At 40.0% G+C, this 20,553-nt stretch overlaps 1 protein-coding gene and 1 long non-coding RNA gene across 2 annotated transcripts in view; one reads left to right on the forward strand and one right to left on the reverse strand.

Annotated features, from left to right (window-relative positions):
* Positions 1 to 1,218: 1,218 nt before the first annotated feature.
* On the reverse strand, positions 1,219 to 8,162 carry LOC141920479 (uncharacterized). Its single transcript, XR_012622352.1, has 5 exons — positions 6,571 to 8,162; positions 3,742 to 3,877; positions 3,243 to 3,314; positions 2,836 to 2,964; positions 1,219 to 2,641 (listed from the first exon to the last, which is right to left on the reverse strand). It is a non-coding gene; the product is annotated as an uncharacterized LOC141920479 (long non-coding RNA).
* A 209-nt stretch (positions 8,163 to 8,371) lies between these two features.
* The window catches only part of PPP3R1 (protein phosphatase 3 regulatory subunit B, alpha), a 40,628-nt gene continuing 28,446 nt past the window's right edge, over positions 8,372 to 20,553 (forward strand). The window contains exon 1 of the mRNA XM_074817270.1: positions 8,372 to 8,624. Within this exon, the coding sequence (XP_074673371.1) occupies positions 8,622 to 8,624 (3 nt within the window). The 5' untranslated portion in view covers positions 8,372 to 8,621. The remainder of the gene's footprint in view (positions 8,625 to 20,553) is intronic.

A 20,553-nucleotide genomic window follows, 5' to 3' on the forward strand; every position in this document is an offset into this window, starting at 1 on the left:
GTCAGCAGAGGGAGAAATGGGCTCACTCCCAAGAGGATGACACATGTGCTTCTCCTTCTCCCTAACAGCAGTCCTTCTCTCTTCCCTGACCCTAAACTAAAGCCAGTACTAACTGCCACTGTATTTGATCATCAGAAGACTGGGTATGTATTCCCTGGTACTGAGGTACTTAGTCCCCTTCATTGCAGGGTCTGATTACAGGATGCAGACACAGGGAATGAAAGCTTTCAGTTCTTGCTACTGAAGTCTTGCTCAAAGTATCGCTAGAGCTGGAGAGTCCACATCCAGCAGGGCAAGACAGTATTGATGACCTGTGTTTATTCTTTGCCAAAAGAATATGCCAAAATCATATGCCATTCATATGCCAAAATCAGTAAGCAGCACATTGCCTCACCATGCCACGAGGGTGTTTCTCAGAATGGTTTCTATTTGCAAGAGGGCCAGAACATAAACATTTCCCAGACATGTCCTACACTTTTAGCTCTGCTGGTTAGCAACAGGAAGGTAGCAAAATACTCCTGTGAGCACAAGTCAGCCAGAAAACTGCAAATTACGTTGACCAAAAAGCCACTACAGTGTTGTTTATTCTAGTCCAAAATTGGCAAGAGTTATAACAGGAAAAAGACACTGACTGCAACTACACTAAGAAGGTTTGTCAGAATGGCAGTACTGCCTCATCCACAGGCTGCTGTCACCTTGGGAAGAGGGAGTCCAGCAGAACTGTATACACCTCAGTAAATCTTCGTCCAGTTTCAATCCACGCAGCTGTAGCATTACTCAGAGGTAACATACTTATTACAACACTAAAGTTTCCATTTTTTTTTTTTTAATACCAAGATTACATGCATTACAGAGCTCTCATGGCATTGTGAAGTACCTCTCCATTACAATTTTACCAGCTATCCCTAAGAAAGAAGAAAGAGTCACATAATAACTTCAGCTGAATGGCAAAAGATAAAGTTGAAAAAAATCATATTACTGTGGAAAAAACTTCAACACAAATAGTCTCATGTCATTAGTATTATCCTGATAATGAATAATCTGCACTGTTCTTTTTTGTGTGATACTGTTCTCTTAAACCGCTATTTGGTTATTTTTGCATAAGCTCATGCACCCAAGACACAAAGTGTTCTGTTGAGTTCCCCACCCGCTGAAAGGCATTAGAATCACTACTGGTCTTATTCTTCCTGCCACAGACAATGCTTATAGGAGTGGGTTTTCTGTAACTAGATTTCACACTGAGGACAGCCTGGAGTATCTCGTTGTATGATATATGCCGCTTAAACTAGGGACAGCACATTTGAGATTATCAGCCAGTGGTAAAAATGTTTGGGCTGTAGTAAAATTCCAGTGGTAGCACTTCACAGTACAAAATCTGAAGTTATTTTCAGTGTGCGAAGCAGGCTGCAAAATAAAGCGCACAGTTTCCAGAGAGCAGAATTCTTCCCTATTGACAGAGGAATGAAAAATAGTACTGTATGACTAACCTAAAATTTCATGGTATTTACTTAGGAACTTCACCTTTCATTATGTATACCTTTTCTCTGCTGGGAGATGGGGCGGGGGGAGGGTGCAGGGAGAGTCTGATATGAAAATATGAGCAAATGCCTTCATTCTGACTTTTGAAATCTCCTCTGGAAACTCTGCAGGTCCTTCCAGAAAGGAAAATCTCCATTTTTTCTTGTGGGAGAATTCAACAACAGCATGATTGATCAGAATATCAGATTGATCCGAATATCAGAAGTTAATATTAAATCCACTGGAGTTATAAAGCCATTCCACACCAGAAAGTGGATGGTACTTTGCCAAACAGGTAGAAGGCAGAAGCATCATGACTTACAGCGTACCACGGTAACAAGCTGCACCCCATCCCTGGCAAGCGCCCCTTTTAATTAGGCAGTCTCTTGCAACATGAACACCCAAAGACTTAAATCACACAAAATCTCAGAATAGCACAGATTAACAGCAAATCCAGCTAAATTTTAACTCCTGTAAGGGATTCTTTAATCTCTGTGCAAGGCAAGAGCTGCCAGCAGCTGTAATGACTCTGCACAAAGAAAGTTGCAGCCTTTTAACTACTCTTTCTCTAAGGAAAGCTAAATCTTTTTATTTAGCTAAATCAGGAAGCTAAATCTTTTTATGATTCCTTAGGTGACCATACTGTGCCAGAAGTGTGAAGACCAGGCATTCAGTGGCAGTCTATCCCTTCTGGCATCAGGATGAAAGGATAAAACCTAAAGTGTCCAAACACTTTGGATTCAGGACCTGAACCTGTTTTATGGCAGCAAAACACAGAACCCCCATCCAGCAGCATGAGAGTAACTCCACTCTTCTACTGAACACAGCAAAGCAGGACAAAATCTTTGCCCACCACCAAAGAGCTGAGACAATTTTCTAGTCCTGTGCTGCAGATCCAGAATATCTGAAGACTACCAGGGTAAGAAAAAGGCAGTATCCAATGATCCAAACACTGAGAGACAGGCACAGTTGATAACTAGGTGCTTTGCTCCTCAAGAAAAGAGCATCACCAAAACCAGTTTCACCACGTCTAAAGTAGTAAAATCTGTCACAGCTATAAAAATACAGGTAGTATGAACACCAAATTAGTTCCTGGGAAGTTCTTAGATGCATGTCTGAATTCCTGTGGCAAAAAAAAAAAAAAAAAAAAAAAAATCACATCCTGTGGCAAACAGACCTAGTTGGCCTATGGGGTTATACTCCCTCCTATTTCTCAAATTGAAACTACAAACACACAGTCCTCAATATACACTCCCAAGAAAATCTCTGCATGGAACAGAGGCACAGAGTGGAGATTCACACATACACAGTGCATACCTCAGCGCGGTCTCATCTCCTCAGCTGAGGCAGCCTGGAACATTTACATGAATACATGTGATCATGCTGCATTATGTTTCTCTTGAAAGCTCTTAACAAGCTACTTATTTTTTCACACAGCTGACAGCCCTGTAAATGAAAACAGATTACATGAGCACTGAGATCATGGCCATCAAAGCAATGGAAAAATGCACAGCTAAGATGGATGCGATTTACCATATCACACCACAGACAGCATTTGTTAATGCAATTATTCTTCTCTTCCATGATAACAAAAAGGGTTAATAGACACAGAACTTCACACTACATTCATTAAACTCCCCACAACACATACTCATATGGTCAAAGGTACTCCACATGACAACGGCATCTATGTTGATTAGTTTTGAGAGAGTCAGGTTACTTACTGGTATTCAAAATCTGTCCCCAATGCGAACTGTTTCGGGGATCAACAATCAAACAATTTCCCAGGTTTCTCTCTACCACAAGAAAAAAAACCCCACAACAAATTAAGACCTTTTGGCATTGCTTCAGTTCAGACTCTGTTGTTTCACTATTAAACTATTGGTCTAGTTTGCTGCCTGAGTCATCACCTTCAGAATTTGTACTGGCCAGAACCTGAAACAGTCAGCCAACACATGACCAGTGATAAAACACATACCACCTTAAAATAATTCAAGTGATTGTTTCCACAAGATCGCTACATACATTAACAGCTCATTAATATCCTGTGCAGGCCAATCTCTACTGCCTAATCAGTTACTGGAGGAAGATAAGAACTTCACAAGTCAGACCTATACATGCATCTCTAGCAGAGTTAAACAAAAGCACTAAGCCTTTACAATGGTGGTAGACAAGCACATCAGTGAAAAAATGAAACTCTGTACTCCTGCTCGCAGCACTTACCTCCAGCTGTTGCAAGGTCTTTGAGCAGTCAGCCCACAGCTCTTATCAGAGTTCCCCAGAACAAATGTCTTCAGAAAAAAGCAGCCAATTACACCAACCGTAGCTACAGCTGGATGCCATCAAGAAATCTTATCAGCTGCTAGGCAAATAAGATCACTACATGAAATTATTATGCAAACAGCAGAGTCTCAAGAAAAATGTAACCTTTTAGTCTCAATCTTTCTTGCAAATTGTTTCCATATATTTGTTCTGCAGAGAGCTATCTGATATAGTGAAACAATTACAGGCACAGGGTCAGAGATACAGAAAGCATTTTTATCCCCAGTTTATCCTAGCCAGAACTGGCAGTAAGTCTTGGAAATCAGAAAACCACTCTTCATAACCTAGTTAAGAAAAAGAAAGTTTCATGCAGGGATTTTCAATCTGTGGCTTCAAATCCTTGGAGGCTGTTAATTACCACCAAGAGCTGAAAAGGGTACCCGAAGAAATAATCCTACTGTCAGGACATTTAATTCACAGCACCTTGGGCAGCATGATTCTCAGATGAGAGGCATTTATAACCACTGTTTCAGTAAATGCACATATGCTAGAGACAACTATACATCTGCACTTGCTCTAGCAGTTTGAAATCCAGCATCCTGCAGTGATGCAGAATGAACCAACGGGTGACCAAAAATCAGCTATTAACCTACAGCTTCACAAGGCTTCTGTGGCTCGTGCCTTTCTTCTGGTCTTAAGGAGAGTCCTGTTCCTCATTTTCTAGGTAAAGAGAGCAGTGTTCCTCTGCATTCCTAACCCTTTCATTTGCCCAGTTTTTTCAGCTGGGTCTCACTGCATCTGAAAAGTGTCATCTCCCTCTCCTCCCAAACCTTGGCAATTTATACACGCTCTCACAAATATGTAAGAAAATAAGGGCAAACTCCCTTTGATTTGTTTCAACTGAAAAGACAGATGTAGGTGTAAGAGAGATACAATGAGAGGCACTTTATCTTTCCAACCATTTGTCAGTTCTAGTCAGTATTGTATATTTAGATTTGCTTATTATTCTACCTGTTATTACAAATGAAACGAGATGAATAAATATGGTGCATTGGTTTTACAGATGTTAGAGTTCAGGACCTGCACTAACAGGGCAATCCAAACATGCTGAGAAAGGACAGTTTTAATTTCCATCTAAAAAGGCTTCCTTTTTTGCTGATAAAATACAGCTTCCCCACCCACTGTAGAAGAGAGCACTTTCTCTCAAAGCCAGTTCATAAAAGGTGGCTTTCCTTTTTTCCTTCTAGAACATTAGAGAAGAATAAGAGTTTACTTATTTGTATAAAACACTACTAGAGCCCATGAGAATACACATATGCTTAAAAATCATGTATTTTCACGCTTTACTGCACCATCCCAAGAGTTTACCTGCTTTGCTGGGAAAAGCTGCTTACAGCCTGTTAAGGGTCAGGGCAGAAGATTATTTAATTATGTGGCAGCCCTCAACCTAGGTTAACAGAGAGGGAAATGCGCCGTATAAATTGCTTCCATCTACATTTGTGAGTAAGGGATGTTTATGTGAAGACCAGCACAAGGCAAGACAAAGAAGGATATGCTTTGGGGATCAAAGACACGTGCCATATTAAAAAACACCAAAACTTAGAGACAAAGCATCACAAATAGCACTTTAAAAGAAGCATGCTATGAAAATTACTGCAGCCAGAGTCCAGACACATAAGCAGGAGCACAGAAACTGTTTTCCAGACATTAGGTCAAGCACTGTGCAAGCCACATCATTAGGTTAATAACATTGAAGAACACAAACAGGTACAGAGTTTACATACCTGTTTATTTATCTGTAGCTAAACCACATTGCAATTACATGAAGATACAATTTATCCTAGTTTGAATGGCTATAATTATGATGCAGAGTAGCTTTACTGAAACCAGAAACTGACAAAATACTGTGTTGTCTGAAACTTAACTCTAAAAAACACATTCAAATATTGGTAATTGCAGAAATACTAGTCAGAAGTACAGATAATATAATGCAAAGTGTTAACTCCAAGTCCTGGTTTTCTACAGACTCTTATCTACACACTAACAAATGCTATCTTGTATTTTAAACTTCTTTTATCCATTAGATATAAAACATTTGCACAATAGAAAAAGGAATTAAAAATGAATTAGCTCATCTTTGTACTGTATCTAGAGGTTCAAAACTACTAGCAGTGACATAACTGTATTACAAGACAAAAATTATATTTTCCTAAGTTCTTGGCTGTCTCTACTTGGAACTTAAAAAGGTAACAATTAAGGTATTGTATTCCTCATTTCTGTTTATTTTAGTCCCATTACATTATGCAATAGAAATTCTAACCATATTCAGCTTCATTTAGCTGATTTTACTCCAGATCATGCATCAGCTAAATAACGCTGTAGAGAGAGAGGTAAGCAGCACAACTGTTTTACAGCAAAATTTATTTTTCTTTTGGAGATCTGAAGTTATTATTATTTTTATTTTTTTGGCTAGGATCCAGTCAGTTTTAATACTAGTTCTCAGTGAAATCTAGAAATGTTTTATTCCTAGACATCCTAGCAACTCAAATTTTTTTCTCCCCAAAAAGAGCAGCTGTCCTAGCCACCTGTATATGTTAATAAGAACAGGCAGGAAATTTCTTTCCTGGATCAAACCACTTTATGACACATAACCTCTCACTGTGGCCAGGCCCAGGTTCTTACCAGCAAGGCCTTTTATGCTGATTTTCTATTAACTCAGTTTACAGTCATGCATTGGTGTTTGTTTTGCTTTCTTCTAGTGCAAAGTACCTTTTGTTCGCCATCACTTACTTTCACTCATCACTGTGTTTTTCATTTAATTATTTTTGCTAGATTTTTCTACATAATCTCCCTAATCCAGTCTTCGTTCTTCCTGGCCAAGTTCACCCTTCTGCAGATACAAACGCATGCCGAGTATCAGTTTCCAAACAGAACCTTTGTCAGTCATTAACAATTTCTAAGAACTGCACATTTATTGCCATGCTTTGCTTCAGTCTTTTAGATGAGAACTTCTAATCTGTTCTTGAACTTCATGGTCACCCTTTATTTAACTAGTTTCCTGACAAGGTTACAACATAGGAGATTCTCCATTCCTCTTAGCATTTTTGCATTGGCATTTGATTTCAAGATTCCAGATTTCTCCAGGAATTCTTAAGGTGACCTTTGCTAACCTTAGGCCACCTTACATTCCCACAAACAGGGCAACAGTGACGAGGTAGTTCTTTTTCCAGAAGAAGCTGAAAGGAGAGGAAATTACCATTTTAGACTGGAAAGCGCATGCTCAGCTACGTCCTAAAAAATTAACCTGGTTTTAAAGTAATAATCCAGTCTTCCCTTCTCCCTAAGTTAGGTTGTCATTCACCTTGAACTTGGCAGGATTGATCTGCATTTCCCTGGCAAAGTGTCTAGCTATTGTGAGCCAAATAGCAAATGCCTGAAAAACAACATCAGCATGGTACTGAATCTTCTCTTTGGCAGTATTAACACAACAATATTTTATATGTAATTATTATTTTCACATCACCACTTCATTTGTCACAGTGTTATGTGCTGTGTCATGGTGCTCCAAAATAAACATATTCAGCAGAGAGAGCACAGAAAGAAGGGCAAAACCAGTAAAGGGAAGGTGAAATCAAGCCATCTTTACTCACTGTTTTACTTTACCCTTCACAGAGGTTTTTAAAGGTGTCATCTGGCCTACTTCAAACTTTACAATATATAGAGATCACTCCCTGAGGGTCAGCCATGCTTATGCAATCAGTTGCATTGCCCTAAATCTTGCCTCAAAGGGGCTACTAAGACTACATCTTTCATCTTCATTTGCATCCATCTCTATCGGTCATTTTATGTAAACTATCCAGGGTACAAAGCATCAACCACAAAACATACATGTAAACACTTTCAAGAATTGTCTCATCAGAGCACACTTGCTCCTGTTTTGTGTAATTAACTATTAACACTACTGAAACACAATACCCTAAAATCTGTTAAGTACCGAGCTCCTTCCAGCCTGGATAGGCTCTTGCAATGTAAGATTAAAAACCTGATGAAAGTAACAGCCAGAACACGAGGAAAGGCAGCACCACTCAGAGCCATGCTTCTAAAGGCCCACCTGTGCTGAGCTTTCTCTCTGCCTAGATTTTTTCTTTTACAGAGAACTGAAGTAACATAAGGAACAATGAAGCTAGAGAAGCACAAGCTCTAAGAGTACAGCTTAAAAAGTGGCTAAAGGAGACCAGAGGGCGTGTAGGATAACAACAGCCAGCAGCTCTCAGAGGACCAGTAGGAACCTTTCCTTGAGAGAGGCCTAAGGGAGCAAGCACAGGCCTATCTTGTGGTAACACTCAACATCCAAGACCTTACAAAAAGAACCTCCTAGCAGTAGAGAGGATCCTCGGCCGATACTCCCACCTTTTACACGGCCTTACCCTTGCTCTTAATATACAGCAGATCGGCCACTGCCACAACCCCTCCCACCTACCTGCCCTCCCCCCGCCGCCATTTTGTTCTCCCCTCCTCTCCCTTCCCTCCCCCGCCCCGGTGGGTGACGTCACGGCCTCGCCCCGCCCCCGCGGGGGCGGTGCTCGGCGCGGCGGGTGCCCGGATGTGGGAGGCTCCGCCCCCGCTCCCGAGCGTTAGCGCCGCTTGCGCCCCCTCCCTCCTTCCCTCCCTCCCTCCGCGCCGTTGCGGGTCAGCGCGAGCCACTGCCGCAGTGAGGGGAACCGGAGCCGGCGGCAGCGGCGGGCCCGGGGCGCGGCGGCGGCGACGCCGAACACGCACAGCGTAGGCCGGGGCTCGGTGGATTCAGCTGCGGGGGAGACGCCTGACGCCCACCCGCCGCCATGGTGAGGACCCTCCCTCCTTTCTCCTCCCCACAGAGCCCCCCGCTCCCGCCCCGCCGGAATATTCCAGACCGGGCCTGGCCGCGGGGGTAGGGGGCGAGGCAACGGCCCCGTGGCCCGGCCCGACCGCCGCTCCGCCTCGCTGCTGCTGCCCTGCCTCTGACCCGTCTCCTCCGCCTCCCGCCCCCGGGCCGTCCACGTCCTCCCGCGGGCGAGTGCCTCGCTGGGCTTCCCCCTCCCTCCATCAGGGCCACCGCTGTGGCCGCCCCGCGCCTTTCCCCCGGGGCAGGCACGTCCCCCCATTTCCCCTCCGCCGCCCACGGCCACCGCCTCGCCCCCGTGCGCCCCGCTGCCTCCCCGCCTACTCCCTTCGCCGCCTCACACCCCCCCCCCCCCCCCCCCCCCCGCCTCGCCGCCCCGGCAGCGCTCATCGGGTCCGGCCCTTCCCTTTCTCTCCCCCCCCCCGCCTCGCTCTCTGGCACCCCCTCACCTCACCCCCGTCCCCAAACGCGCTCCCTCGCCTCCCCCTTCCCCTCAGTCCGGGGGTTCGCCTTCCCCGGCCTGCGCTTCATCTGTTTTCCAGATGTATCAGCAGCGCCCTGAGCAAGCCCGGCATTTTGGTAGCGATGTCTGGTGGGGGTTGTTTTGCAATCTCAATAGGGTTCCCCCCCCCACCCCCGCCCTTGGTGCAGCAGCGATTTTCTGTTCATGTGCAGACCGGAAAGCTATAATGCACGTAGCCCATGGCAGGGAGACGGGCTAGATAATGTATACTTTTAATTGGTCCGGGGTCAGAAAGCTGACACTTCAAATATGGTAGGCATGTGGGGTTTGAGCCTGCAGGAGGGAAGGTATGCGGTATGTCCAGGTGTGTGTATTACAGTCGCTCTGTTTTTTAAATCATGACGATTTAAATTTCCCTTTTATTGCCGTAAAATTAACTCAGAGATACAGTATGGAGTCCTGTAGTATTTTACGTCGACACTAGGGGTGTCTCCTGCTTTTCACCGCTGCCAAGAAATCAACGCCCTTTTTTAATAAACATTTATTTTAGCCTAAATTATCCAGTACCCTGGCTGCAGGAAGACTCTGGCAATATTTTGGTTTTACAGCTGGAGAAATACAAGTGGTTTAACCTTTTTCGTGCTTAACCCTTTAAGAGCAAGGCCAGCTGTTTATCACATTTCACATTGGACCTCACAGGGCCTGGGGGCCGAAAATGGGTTTCCGTTTGTTTTTTAAGCAGGGGATTGCAGTCCTTCTTTTAAAAAATAAAGTTGTAGCAGAAACTGATGTGCTATGCTCAGGCCGGCTTTGCGTGTACACTTTAATGTCTGTTAGATGTGTGTTTGGAGAAATATTTTGAAATGTATAAAGGTTTGGTTTCAATTAGGGGCTAAATCTGTTTACTGAATGCCTTCACGCAGTCTTGAAGTACATTAAGACTGAGAAAAGAAGGCTTGTATTTCGAGAAGAAGGTATTAAAGAAGTTGAGACTTAAGAAGAAAAAAGTTATTATGAGGAATTATGCTGTGGTTGCAATACTGCTAATTGCTGTGAATATATAGATGATCAGTGATCGGCTTCCACACAACAGTTGTGCTCATACTGCCATTAGTTGGGTCTTCTGTGAAAATTTTGTTCTCAAAGACTTGCCTGATGAGGTATGTTAACAGGCATAAAAGGAAAGAAAATGTTATTTAACCACGATGCCCACGTGGGTGTTAGTGACCTGTAGTTACCCTAATTTTCATGTACGATTAACTTTTTTTTTCTCCATTCTGTTGTAACTAAAGCTGTCCTAGCATCTGTTGATGGTATAATCATGTGGGTTATTACTTTCTGGCTTCTTGACCAGTATTTGGTTATGATCAACTGCAATGTGTAAATGCAGATGCTGGCAAAAAGGTATGCTGGATATTATCTCTACCAGTAAAGGTGTTTGCTTGCTCACATAAACAACACCAGGGGAGTTTTCACTGTAGCCATATCAGTACACTGATTCTGATAACACCTGATCTTAGGTGCCTCGTAGTCTGAAAACCAAGCTAAAACTAAACAGCTGATAAACATTAAAAAAACCCCATTTCATTTAAGTTGCTGTTCTTTTTACTGTCACCCTCTGGATGTTTTCACTGACAGTGTTCACTTTTAATGAAGGAGTAGACCTTGTTTCAACCTATAAAAGAACAGAGCAATTCTTTTTCACAGGTTGGGGTAACACTTCTTTTTGTGTTCCTACAGGACCAGAGAGCTGACAGTTATAGTGAAGAAAGAGGTGAATGTATTGTTGTGTTCATAGTAGGTAGCTTAAGATAAAACATAAACATCTAGTAAGTTAAAGAATGTAGTTCTGGATGTTTTGGTATAGCCAGTTCTAAAATAATCTATTGGGCAGAGCATAAGATGATGAGTCCATTACATAATGCTAGAAGTAATGTTGATAGGCTATTTCTGTCAGAGTTGACTTAGCAAGTTTTTCCTATGAGTAGTATTTTCTAGGCGAAGGTAAATAGCACAGATAGATGCTATTAAACAATCTTGGGTTTGGATAGATAAATTCTATTTTCTTGGGATGGTCTGTGCTCTGGTTCATATCCAGCTTTTGAGCTTTGTTGTTGTAGGACAGAAGACACACAACTCCACAGGAGTCACCCAAACCATGGTATGTAGTGCACCCATCTTAGCTAGTCTCTAGTCAGTTGTTTTGACTTACTTTATTTGAGGAGTGGTGCTTCTGGTGTGTTTTCTCCAGCTGAAGCTGATCTAACAGTGGTTCTAAATTAGTGAAACCAAGAACCACCAAAACTTTTTTTTTTTGCAGTAAAGCAAAACCCCAGAAGACCATCTTGAATCGTTGTTTACTATTTACTTTTTTACTATTTAGCAAGGAGGGTATTAAATAAGTTGGTTCTTAGCTGAAGAAAAAAAATAGTTACTCCATTACCAAATCATAATTTCACTGCTATCATTACAAACATCTGAATAGTCAGTTAAGTTTTGTAACAGGTGGCAGGAACTGAGAGGCACTCACATGGTCTGTCTTAGGTTTTACAGCCTGCTAGTGGTCTTCTGCCACAGGTGGAATAACTGGTCTAGGACTCAAACTGTGAAGCTCATGTGTAGGTATTCAGAAGTATTTGGTAGGCTTATTTAAGCCAATTTGTTTAATAAAGTATTTTATTTTGGAAGTAATTTTCAGAGGCATAGTTTAGATGCCAATTTGAATATGTAAGTTTACTTTGTGATCTTCAAAGGAGCACAGATCCTGTTGATGGAGGAGGAAAGACTTAAAAAGTGTATTTTTTCACTATTTCTGCAGGAGAAGTAGAATTCTGTCTTTATATGGTTAAACTATTCATTTAACAGGAGGAATGAAAATTGAGTAGTTGAAGGGAAAATGGGTTGTGGTGGGCATGCCTCAGGAACTTCAGAATATTCATCTGACTTAGCACTAAAAAGGGAGCTTTAAGGGAGTGTGATTAATAACATCTAAATTGAGTTGTTCATATCATAAAGGAGATGAGAATATATTCTGTTGATCAGTGCCCGAAAAGGAGGCTTCAGTAATTCTGCTATTTCTGAGGAAAGAAATGAGGCAGAAACGCACATTTTGGCGCCAAACCATTTCTTGGTCTGCTTCTGCCACCTCATTTCCCTCATTTTTGTATGTCAGAAAGACATACAAAAAGTTAAGTTATAGGCAGGTTTCTATAAGAAAATTATTTATCAGTTTTGATTGACATAATATACTTTCAAGAAGCAATGATTCTAGCAATGAAGATCTTACAGCTTTCTTGTAGCTGGGTGTTGAATCAGTGCTCATCTGGCAGTGTTGCTGAAGGAGTAACTTTTTTAATTGTAGGTATGCTTAATAGTGTTCTTCTTCTGTAATTCATAAATTACACCTCCATAAGATTTTTCAAAATGGCTTTGATTTCCCTGCTAGTAACAGAATTCTTATGTTCTCTCTTTTCTTATAGTCTGTGTTTATCTGAGTTTCCTTAAAGAAAATTGTATCCTCTCCTAAAATGTTGCAAGTCTGAATGGTAGTTGAGCATGATGCTGTTAAGACTTCAGTTTAGTTATATGAAATGGTGACCAAAAGTTGTGTTCATAGGGAAAATTTATCTGTGATTTGAGCTACTATATGACTTCTTGAAAGCAATTTGCTCTGGATTTCCTTGCCCCTCCTCTTTCCTCCGAAGCCTGTTCTCCCTGCTTTGGGTAGTATCTTCTAATTGGGAGAAAAATTACACTGTGCTGTTCTCTGTTGATTAGCAGCCAATTCATTTAGTGACACATTTCCCTATTTTCCATCCTTTCCTGCTTCTGGCTTATATGTTTTTCTCTTTTCCTAAGCTTGTTTATTCCTGTGTGTTCCCTACAGAAAGACCACAGGGGCAAAGGGGGCTGGCTGTTCCCATGCTTCCTACATGCTGCTACTTTGCCAGAATCATCAGCAGAAATAGGGAAGGTGCTACTGTGTGATGTCCTTGTCACGATCAAACTCCTCTGCTTCTGGAGGAGCGAACACTGCAAGGCTGGGGGAGTAAAGATTGAAGTGATGGGGAAGGAATGATGAGAGGCATGGATCTACATCAAAGGAGAGGACTGAAAAGTGCTTATGCTTAAAGGTTACGCAGTTGGAACCTTCTGAGCAGGATATTGTAAGAAAATAAGTATCTTGTTTTACTTGCATGCCCCTGTTAATTAAACCAGAAAAAAAGTTGGAACTCCTGGAAACTGTAAGAATTTTATTGGCTGACTTGATTATATAAATTACTTAAACATGTTCTTTCTTTCCCAAAGACCGTAAGAGCTTATCTTGCTGTGCTCTTGTGAAGCTGGTAAATACTGTCCTTGTTCTACAAATGAAAAAAATTGAGATCATGGCGTGGTAATAACTTACCCAAGACCCTTCTTATTGTTTAGAAGTTAACATAAGTGTGTCATGTCGGAAATGGATAATGTGTTTGTAGCTCTGAAAATAAATAAGTCTAAATCAAATTAACTGCTATGAATTTTGAGGTCTTGGGGCTGATGGAGATGGAATACAGCCACTAGAAAACATGCTGTGCGTTGTCCATTTGGCTTAAGGCTTGTGATGCTGTGTAGTGGCTGAAAGCTTGATCATACAGTACTTTCTTTCAACATCTTTGTAGCATTGTGTTAGACACTTAAGTGACTTAGAGATTAGACCTGGAAACAGACTGTTTATATCCCATAAATGCTACTCAATTTCTTAGGTGTCAGTGGCCTATAGTAATCTTGACACCAACAGTTTGAGAAAGATCTGCTACAAAGATTGCCTTAATGTGCTGAATGAAGTGGGACAGACTTTGGATATGGACCAACATCTTTTAATGTTGAATAGATAGATATTTCAGTATACCAGTTGAAGTATTTTGGGAATGTTTTCACGCTGTTTCCCTGGATCAGTGATCAGGGAGCTTAAATGACTTGAAATTCATGATTTCGTAGTGATTTAAGTACAGGGCGAGAAGCAATATATTCTGCTTGCCGTATGACGTAACTAGATTATTTTGGTCACTCTGCGAATTACTATATTTCCTTAGTAATACTGAATATTGCGGTAAATTTAACCAGGGTTAAACTTAAATTATGGCTTGTCTTCCTATTCAGGTTTGTTCTATATAGTTTGAATGGCAGAAGTCTGTGGAGAGGTGGGGTTTTTTTTAAAGTTTCAGGTGTGTCTAAGAATAAAACATCTTTCAAGTGAAGTAATTTTTGGAGTGATGGTTCTTTTAAATAGGAAAATTTAATCTTGACATTTTATGTAACTTACTAAATGTGTAGCTAGAAAATTTAATTTGGCAACTGTACTTTATTAGGCCTTTTCCACAAACAGCAAGACCATTAAAATGTTTTATATATTGCTTTTTAGTCTGTACCTAGCACAGCCACAAGTACATTGTTACTTTTAACTGCTTGGGAAAACTGTAGATGGTGTAAAACAGGCTGGAGACTATATCTGACTTGCTTGTAACATGACAGTCGGTTGGCCCTGCTATTGATACTCTGTTCCACAATTAAGGAAGAATCCCTAGCGATATAAATAATAATCCTTAACTGCATTAAAGAAGTCTCAGAAACCCTTCAAATGCTTTGGATTAAAGGACAGCATTGCTCATGAACTGCCAATAAAAATCTTGGCTTCCAAGCTGTAAACAGGTTGTGCCAGTTATTATACACTCAGGTGGATATTTGTGAAGTCTGTGTTGATGGACATTTTTAAGCAGACTGTTAAGGCAAAGAACCGGAACTCCCCCAGTAAACTGATACTGTGCCTACTTTAAAAAGCTTATGCAGTCAGCTTGAAGTTCACAAACACTTTATATCATTGTCTAAGTTAGGTAAAGTAGGAATTAAAAAATATAGGAAGACATTTGTTAGTTAAAGAACTTCAGTCAGAATTTGGGAGGGGCAGGAGTGGAAGGGATGGGGTAACAGACAGGAAGCCCAGAAATGAAGGCCAGGGTTCATATGTTTCTGGGAAGAAACGCAGCTACTAGAAAAGTGGATTCAGCTGTGATTCTCACAAGAATATCATCTTAGGATCATCTTTAAATGCTGTGGAACTTATTTTCCTCTGCTTGTATATCTGTGACAAATATGGAGGCTTTTAACTCTATTTTAAGCAGCTGGAAACTTTGGGAAGGAAGACCTCAGCTACAGTACTCATTTTCTACCCCTTCTCCATTGTCACTCTGTAAATAGCTTCTCTGTGTTCGTTTATCAGGTGTTTTGGGTTTTTTTGTAATAGGTAGTGAAAAACAAAACAACTGCTGTTTCGCTGCTGTGTGGGTTCTGAATAGCATCACTGAAGTTGAAAGAAGTTGCTTGAATTCCCCCTGCTCAATGGTACTGTGGCTAGCAGAGGGGACTTTAAAAGGAGGTTTTTTGTAAAATAAACTCCATGGATATGACTTTAGGCCTGAGCTTATGAAGAATGTTTCATGTACCTTGTAAGCATGATGTCGGAGCAGTTTTTTTGGGTGTTGTGTATGTAACGATGTTCCCTTGGGGAAGTTTAATTTAGTATTGAGCCACTGCTTAACAGGCTTAGCACCTTGGTATCTGAGCAGTCATGAGTCAATTTTGTTATTAATACTGAAGGAACACTTCACAGATTTCTCAGATAAAAGCTTGATTTGCATGTAGATCTGCTAGCAAGTCTAGGAAAAAAATAATGACAAATAGGCTAACTTCTAAACAGCAACAACAAAAAATGCCATATGAATAAATAGACTTGATTTTTATAGCTGATTATCTTAGCACTCTAATCACAGTTCTTCATAGGGGTATCTAGCAAATTACCTGTTCCTTACATAAACGTTTTCAGGGTTTCTCATAAAAATGATGTTAGCTTTCCTGAAATACTTTATTCAAAACACTAGGTTTGGTTATTTTACTAATAAGATTAAAGTATTTGCATTGGGTACCGCTGGTGTCATTTATTTCAGACAGTGTGTTGAAAAATCAGATTAGTGACAAATGTAATTTATAAAATAGGAAAGGTTAATAAGTTTTAATCGTGTGTAGTCTTGAATGTTGGAGTGCAACTCTAGTGTTGGTGCAGCTGAGTTTGCCAGAGTTCAATTCTGGAAAATTCTCTTTTGAGAGGCCTTGAAAAAATGAACACTGAGCTAGAAGGTGGCCAAATTCCCTTTTTTGGTGGGAAAACAAAAAGTCTCATGAGTAAAAGGGACTCAAATTGAGGCGAAGTAGAAGATGGTGGTTTAAGGTTTAGGCATTCTATGTAATGATGTCCTGTAATGCTCTGTAGCGGGGGTAGAGCAGCTAAAGATTCCAGAAAAATTGGGAAGATAGTGAGAGAGCGGGTGGTGTTTAGCTATAGTTTTGTTGGCTGCTTTCTCAGAGGTATTGTTTAGCATCTGTGCAGTGTCATAAATGTTTTGTAAAGTCAATCCATGTTACCCAGCATCTCACAAAGAGCAGTTAAAACACTTTAAAATTAGAAGTGTTCTTTGATTTGCAGTTCGTATTACAAACTGGCTTACAAATGTATACATATTATGTGCTGCCTTTAAGGTGTGCAAGCAGTACATTTTTGAAAGTATAACCTATGAAGAGGTAAGATGGGAAGTAGGAGAAAGATGGTAACCTGTGGTTCTGTGGGCAAACTGTGTATACACGCATGTTTGTCAGTCTTTGGGGGGTGGATGCAGTTACTTGGACTGTGCCTTGGACTAGGATGACTTCCTTGTGAGCCTCCAGAGCAACTGGTAATTATTACTGGAAGTCACTGGGGCTCTGCAGGGGTGCATCTACTTGACTTATTTTGGGACCCGTGGACCCTATAAATAGCAGTAATTTTTCTAATGCTGCTCTGTGTGTACTTTTATGGTTGCTTTTATGTACATTTACAACTTACAAAAATTTGTAACAGCTGTTTTCAATTGTATTGCTAGTTATAGCAATTAACAAGCTTTGATTTCTGACAGGATGAAGGAATCTTTTCTTTAGCAAGTGCTGTTAATGTTTACCAAAAATAATGCTAACATCTGTAAGTAAATGAGATTTTGGATAATTCTTCAAACATTTGACATATGATTGTTTATAAGCTACTGAAACTGGGTTTAAATTCTAATTTAATCTTTTGAGTACTCTTTATTAGCTTGTAGCAAGTGCTAGATGTCTCTATTTGATACTGAATGTAAATATTTGCATTCCTGTACATAAATATAAGAAACAAGTTAGTTTCTGCCCTGAAGAACTTAACCTAAAATATTAGATCTTTTTACTTGCATTTGAATATTATGTCCTATAACCAACTCCTGAATGAACATTACTTCAGTGTTACGATTTTAAAAAAAACAACCCAGTATTTTCTCCATGACACAGGTCACAAAAAAGAAAACTGTTTCAAGGTTTTGGAATATTTCATAGCAGTGAAAACCTTAATTGAAAGTAGTGTGGTATTTTTCTGTGTTTTACTGTTTCATTTTGCTTTCCTTTGATCGGGAAGTCTATGATAATGATAATTGGAAGACTAGAAATTTGTAGTGCATCTTTTTCAGCAAATAAATTCCTAATTTGCTGGAAATTCTAGGTATTCACTTAGAATGGAAGCTGGTAATGCCCAGAAGACCTGTTTAATGTTTTGTAAAATTCTTGATATCTTAATTACAGTGGTTTTGATCCCCCTGTATTGGATCACAGTGATGGTAGGGTCTGTTTTCAAACCGTATGACTCATCTTTATTCGTTACTGAATTCTTGATGAGTCCTTGAGTGGTATGAACTAAACCAGAGCTTGTTAAAATGTCTCAATTTAATAGCTGACAGGTGTAAGTTCTGATGAAATTATTTTCCTTTTGAAAAAAAAACCAAACCAGAACTAAGTATGAAGATTAGCATTAACTATTAGAGATGGTTAAAAATACTGGAATGCAATCTCTATTTTTCAGATTCTGTATCTATGCAGCAATTCCCCTTCATCATGGTCTGCTTATTCCTTTGATTTGCATGTTGCCCAGTTCTGCATCTTTGCCTCCTTCATTATTTTCTGTTCTTGTCAGTTTGTGAAATTAAATCCCATTTTTTGAACTGTCTTTTCTGTTATCAGATACACGTCCTTTACACAATTCTTTGCAATGTTCTTCAGCCTCTTTTGAGACAGATCCTGAGTGATGTTTTAGTAATTGTCTACTTTTACTTTCAAATTTTTTTTACTGTATTGCTTCCATTTTCTCTCTTGTTGGGCAGCTGTAAGATGCTTATCTCCCTTCTTTCAAACTCAGATTTCCCTTTTTAGCACTAAGTGGTATTAAACTGTTTATAAGTTTCTTAAATGGGAAGAAAGGCTGGTGACAGCATCTATTTCTGCAACCTGTTTCTGTACCGTTAGATCATTTGATCAAGTACTGGACACTGGCCTGTGTGACTTTCCTGAGTCTTTTAAGTCCTTGTGGTATAGCCTATGTGAATTGGTGATATTCTCTGAATTGGTACTTAAACTTGCCTACTCAAATACCCTGCATTGGTACTTAAACTTCCCTGTTTGAGTCTTTTAACTCTGTTAGTAGTAGACTGTTGTATGCAGTAGAGCTGCATCAGCTTTCTTTTTCCTCCAGGCCTTCTCATATCTATTTAAAAATATCTGTGCAACTGTTCCCAAAGCCTTAAGCATTGTGGTTAACCCATCACTGAAATATGCTATTAAAATCTAAAAACTTAGTATAATCAGTTGGTAGAGAAAGATGAGCTGGTCACATTGTTCTTGAGTATTTCCAACCTACTTCTGTGAATAGGGAATTATACTCAACTGTAGTATAGTCTTTTACTCTAAGTAGTATAATACTGTTACATGATGCAGTATAATCTGTTACCTTCATTTCTTCATTTCTAGAATATATCTTTGCTATTTTCTTTCCCCTCTACAAACACCACTTGCAGCAGTACAGTGAATCTGCTATGTCTAAACCCCCTGAAAAAATGAAGCCTTCTAAACATAATTTCTAACTGATACTGATCTCCTATTCTTCGCTTGCACAAGTTGGTGAACAGTTTGTGGCGAGGGACCTTTACCAGATATGTTGGGAACAAATACATTAATTTGTATGTTTGTCGGTTGCTGTCAGAGGATAACATGCTCCATTTCATTTGTAGCTAGGTTCTCATCTTTCATATTTGCCTCAGCCTGATACGTATGTGAGATATATCTGATCAGTCACAAGCAGGCCTGTAGCCATTTCTTGCAGAAGTTAGGGAGGAGGTTTGTTTTCTCTGCTGAGGGTTCTGTGACTACTATAGCTCCTTTTCTGCTTTTGGAAAACCCTTTGCAAAGAGAAGTATTATTACTCCTTTCTAATGCTCAGAGTGTTGCTGAAGAGTAGTAGTGTGAAGCTGATCTAATGATTATCGTTTTTCTTCTTGCCTGTAGAGTTATGGCTTCCAGTATTATATCTGATCTGCGTACAAGCAAAATCAGGAAGTTTAGAAATTTCAGAAGACTGGGCCACCCTTAGTTTCACTCACTTTTTTGTATTTGGAGTGTCACAAATCATATTTTTAAGAGGTAGAGTTTTTGATTCTATAGATGTTGATAACACTTGCCTTTACCTTTTTGAAAATTATTTCAAAAGTAAGTTTAATTTTGCAAGCACAATACAAGTACTATACCTTTAAGTGACAGTAATTTCCACAACATACTAAAGCATGTTTAAAAAACAATACAGAGAAAAGAAAGCCTACCTTTGACACCCCTTATCAATCTAGTGGCAAGAATGCTTGACTGAAGTATTGCAGAGAATATCATTAATTTTTTTGACTGTTAATTTTGCAGGGAGGTATTGAACTGCTGACTGACTTGGCAGAGTTTTTACTGGGATTGTTCCAGAGAGCTGTTTGCTGAAGCTCCCTGGTTCTTTTTGGTTTTATAGTACCTGGAAGTGCTGAGAATTAAATTGGCGTAATTGAAAGCAGCCTCATGAGAGTATACCTATATATACCAAATTACATTTCAATATGGCTTGAGGTCAAGTTAGTATCTTCTTGTAAAGTAACTGTTCTGTTCCTATTTCTATGTAGGTCAGCCAGTGATTAATTCTCAGTTCTGCTGGACCACTGTTTTATTGCTTTGTGTTGGGAGTGGAAGTTTTGAACATTGTTTTCTGGGAAGGTACTTGGGACAAAAACTGTTTTATCTCAAAATCATTGCAGAGAAAAGGAGAAGCTGAAAGAGCTTTAATTGCCTACTGAATATTTTACCTGTAAAATGTGTGGTTTGACTCTTGGGTAGTTTTGTCTTTCTTCATTTGACAGATGCCGAATAATAGTATAATCTGTTTTAATTACTGGTGAAAACTGTGTGACTTTGTTCATAGTCCCTCCAGGTTCTCAGTGATGCTTTTGCATACTTTGGCTTAATGTTTTGAATGAAGTTT

The sequence above is a fragment of the Strix aluco genome, chromosome 3 (assembly GCF_031877795.1).
Source record: "Strix aluco isolate bStrAlu1 chromosome 3, bStrAlu1.hap1, whole genome shotgun sequence".
Classification (NCBI taxonomy): domain Eukaryota; kingdom Metazoa; phylum Chordata; class Aves; order Strigiformes; family Strigidae; genus Strix; species Strix aluco.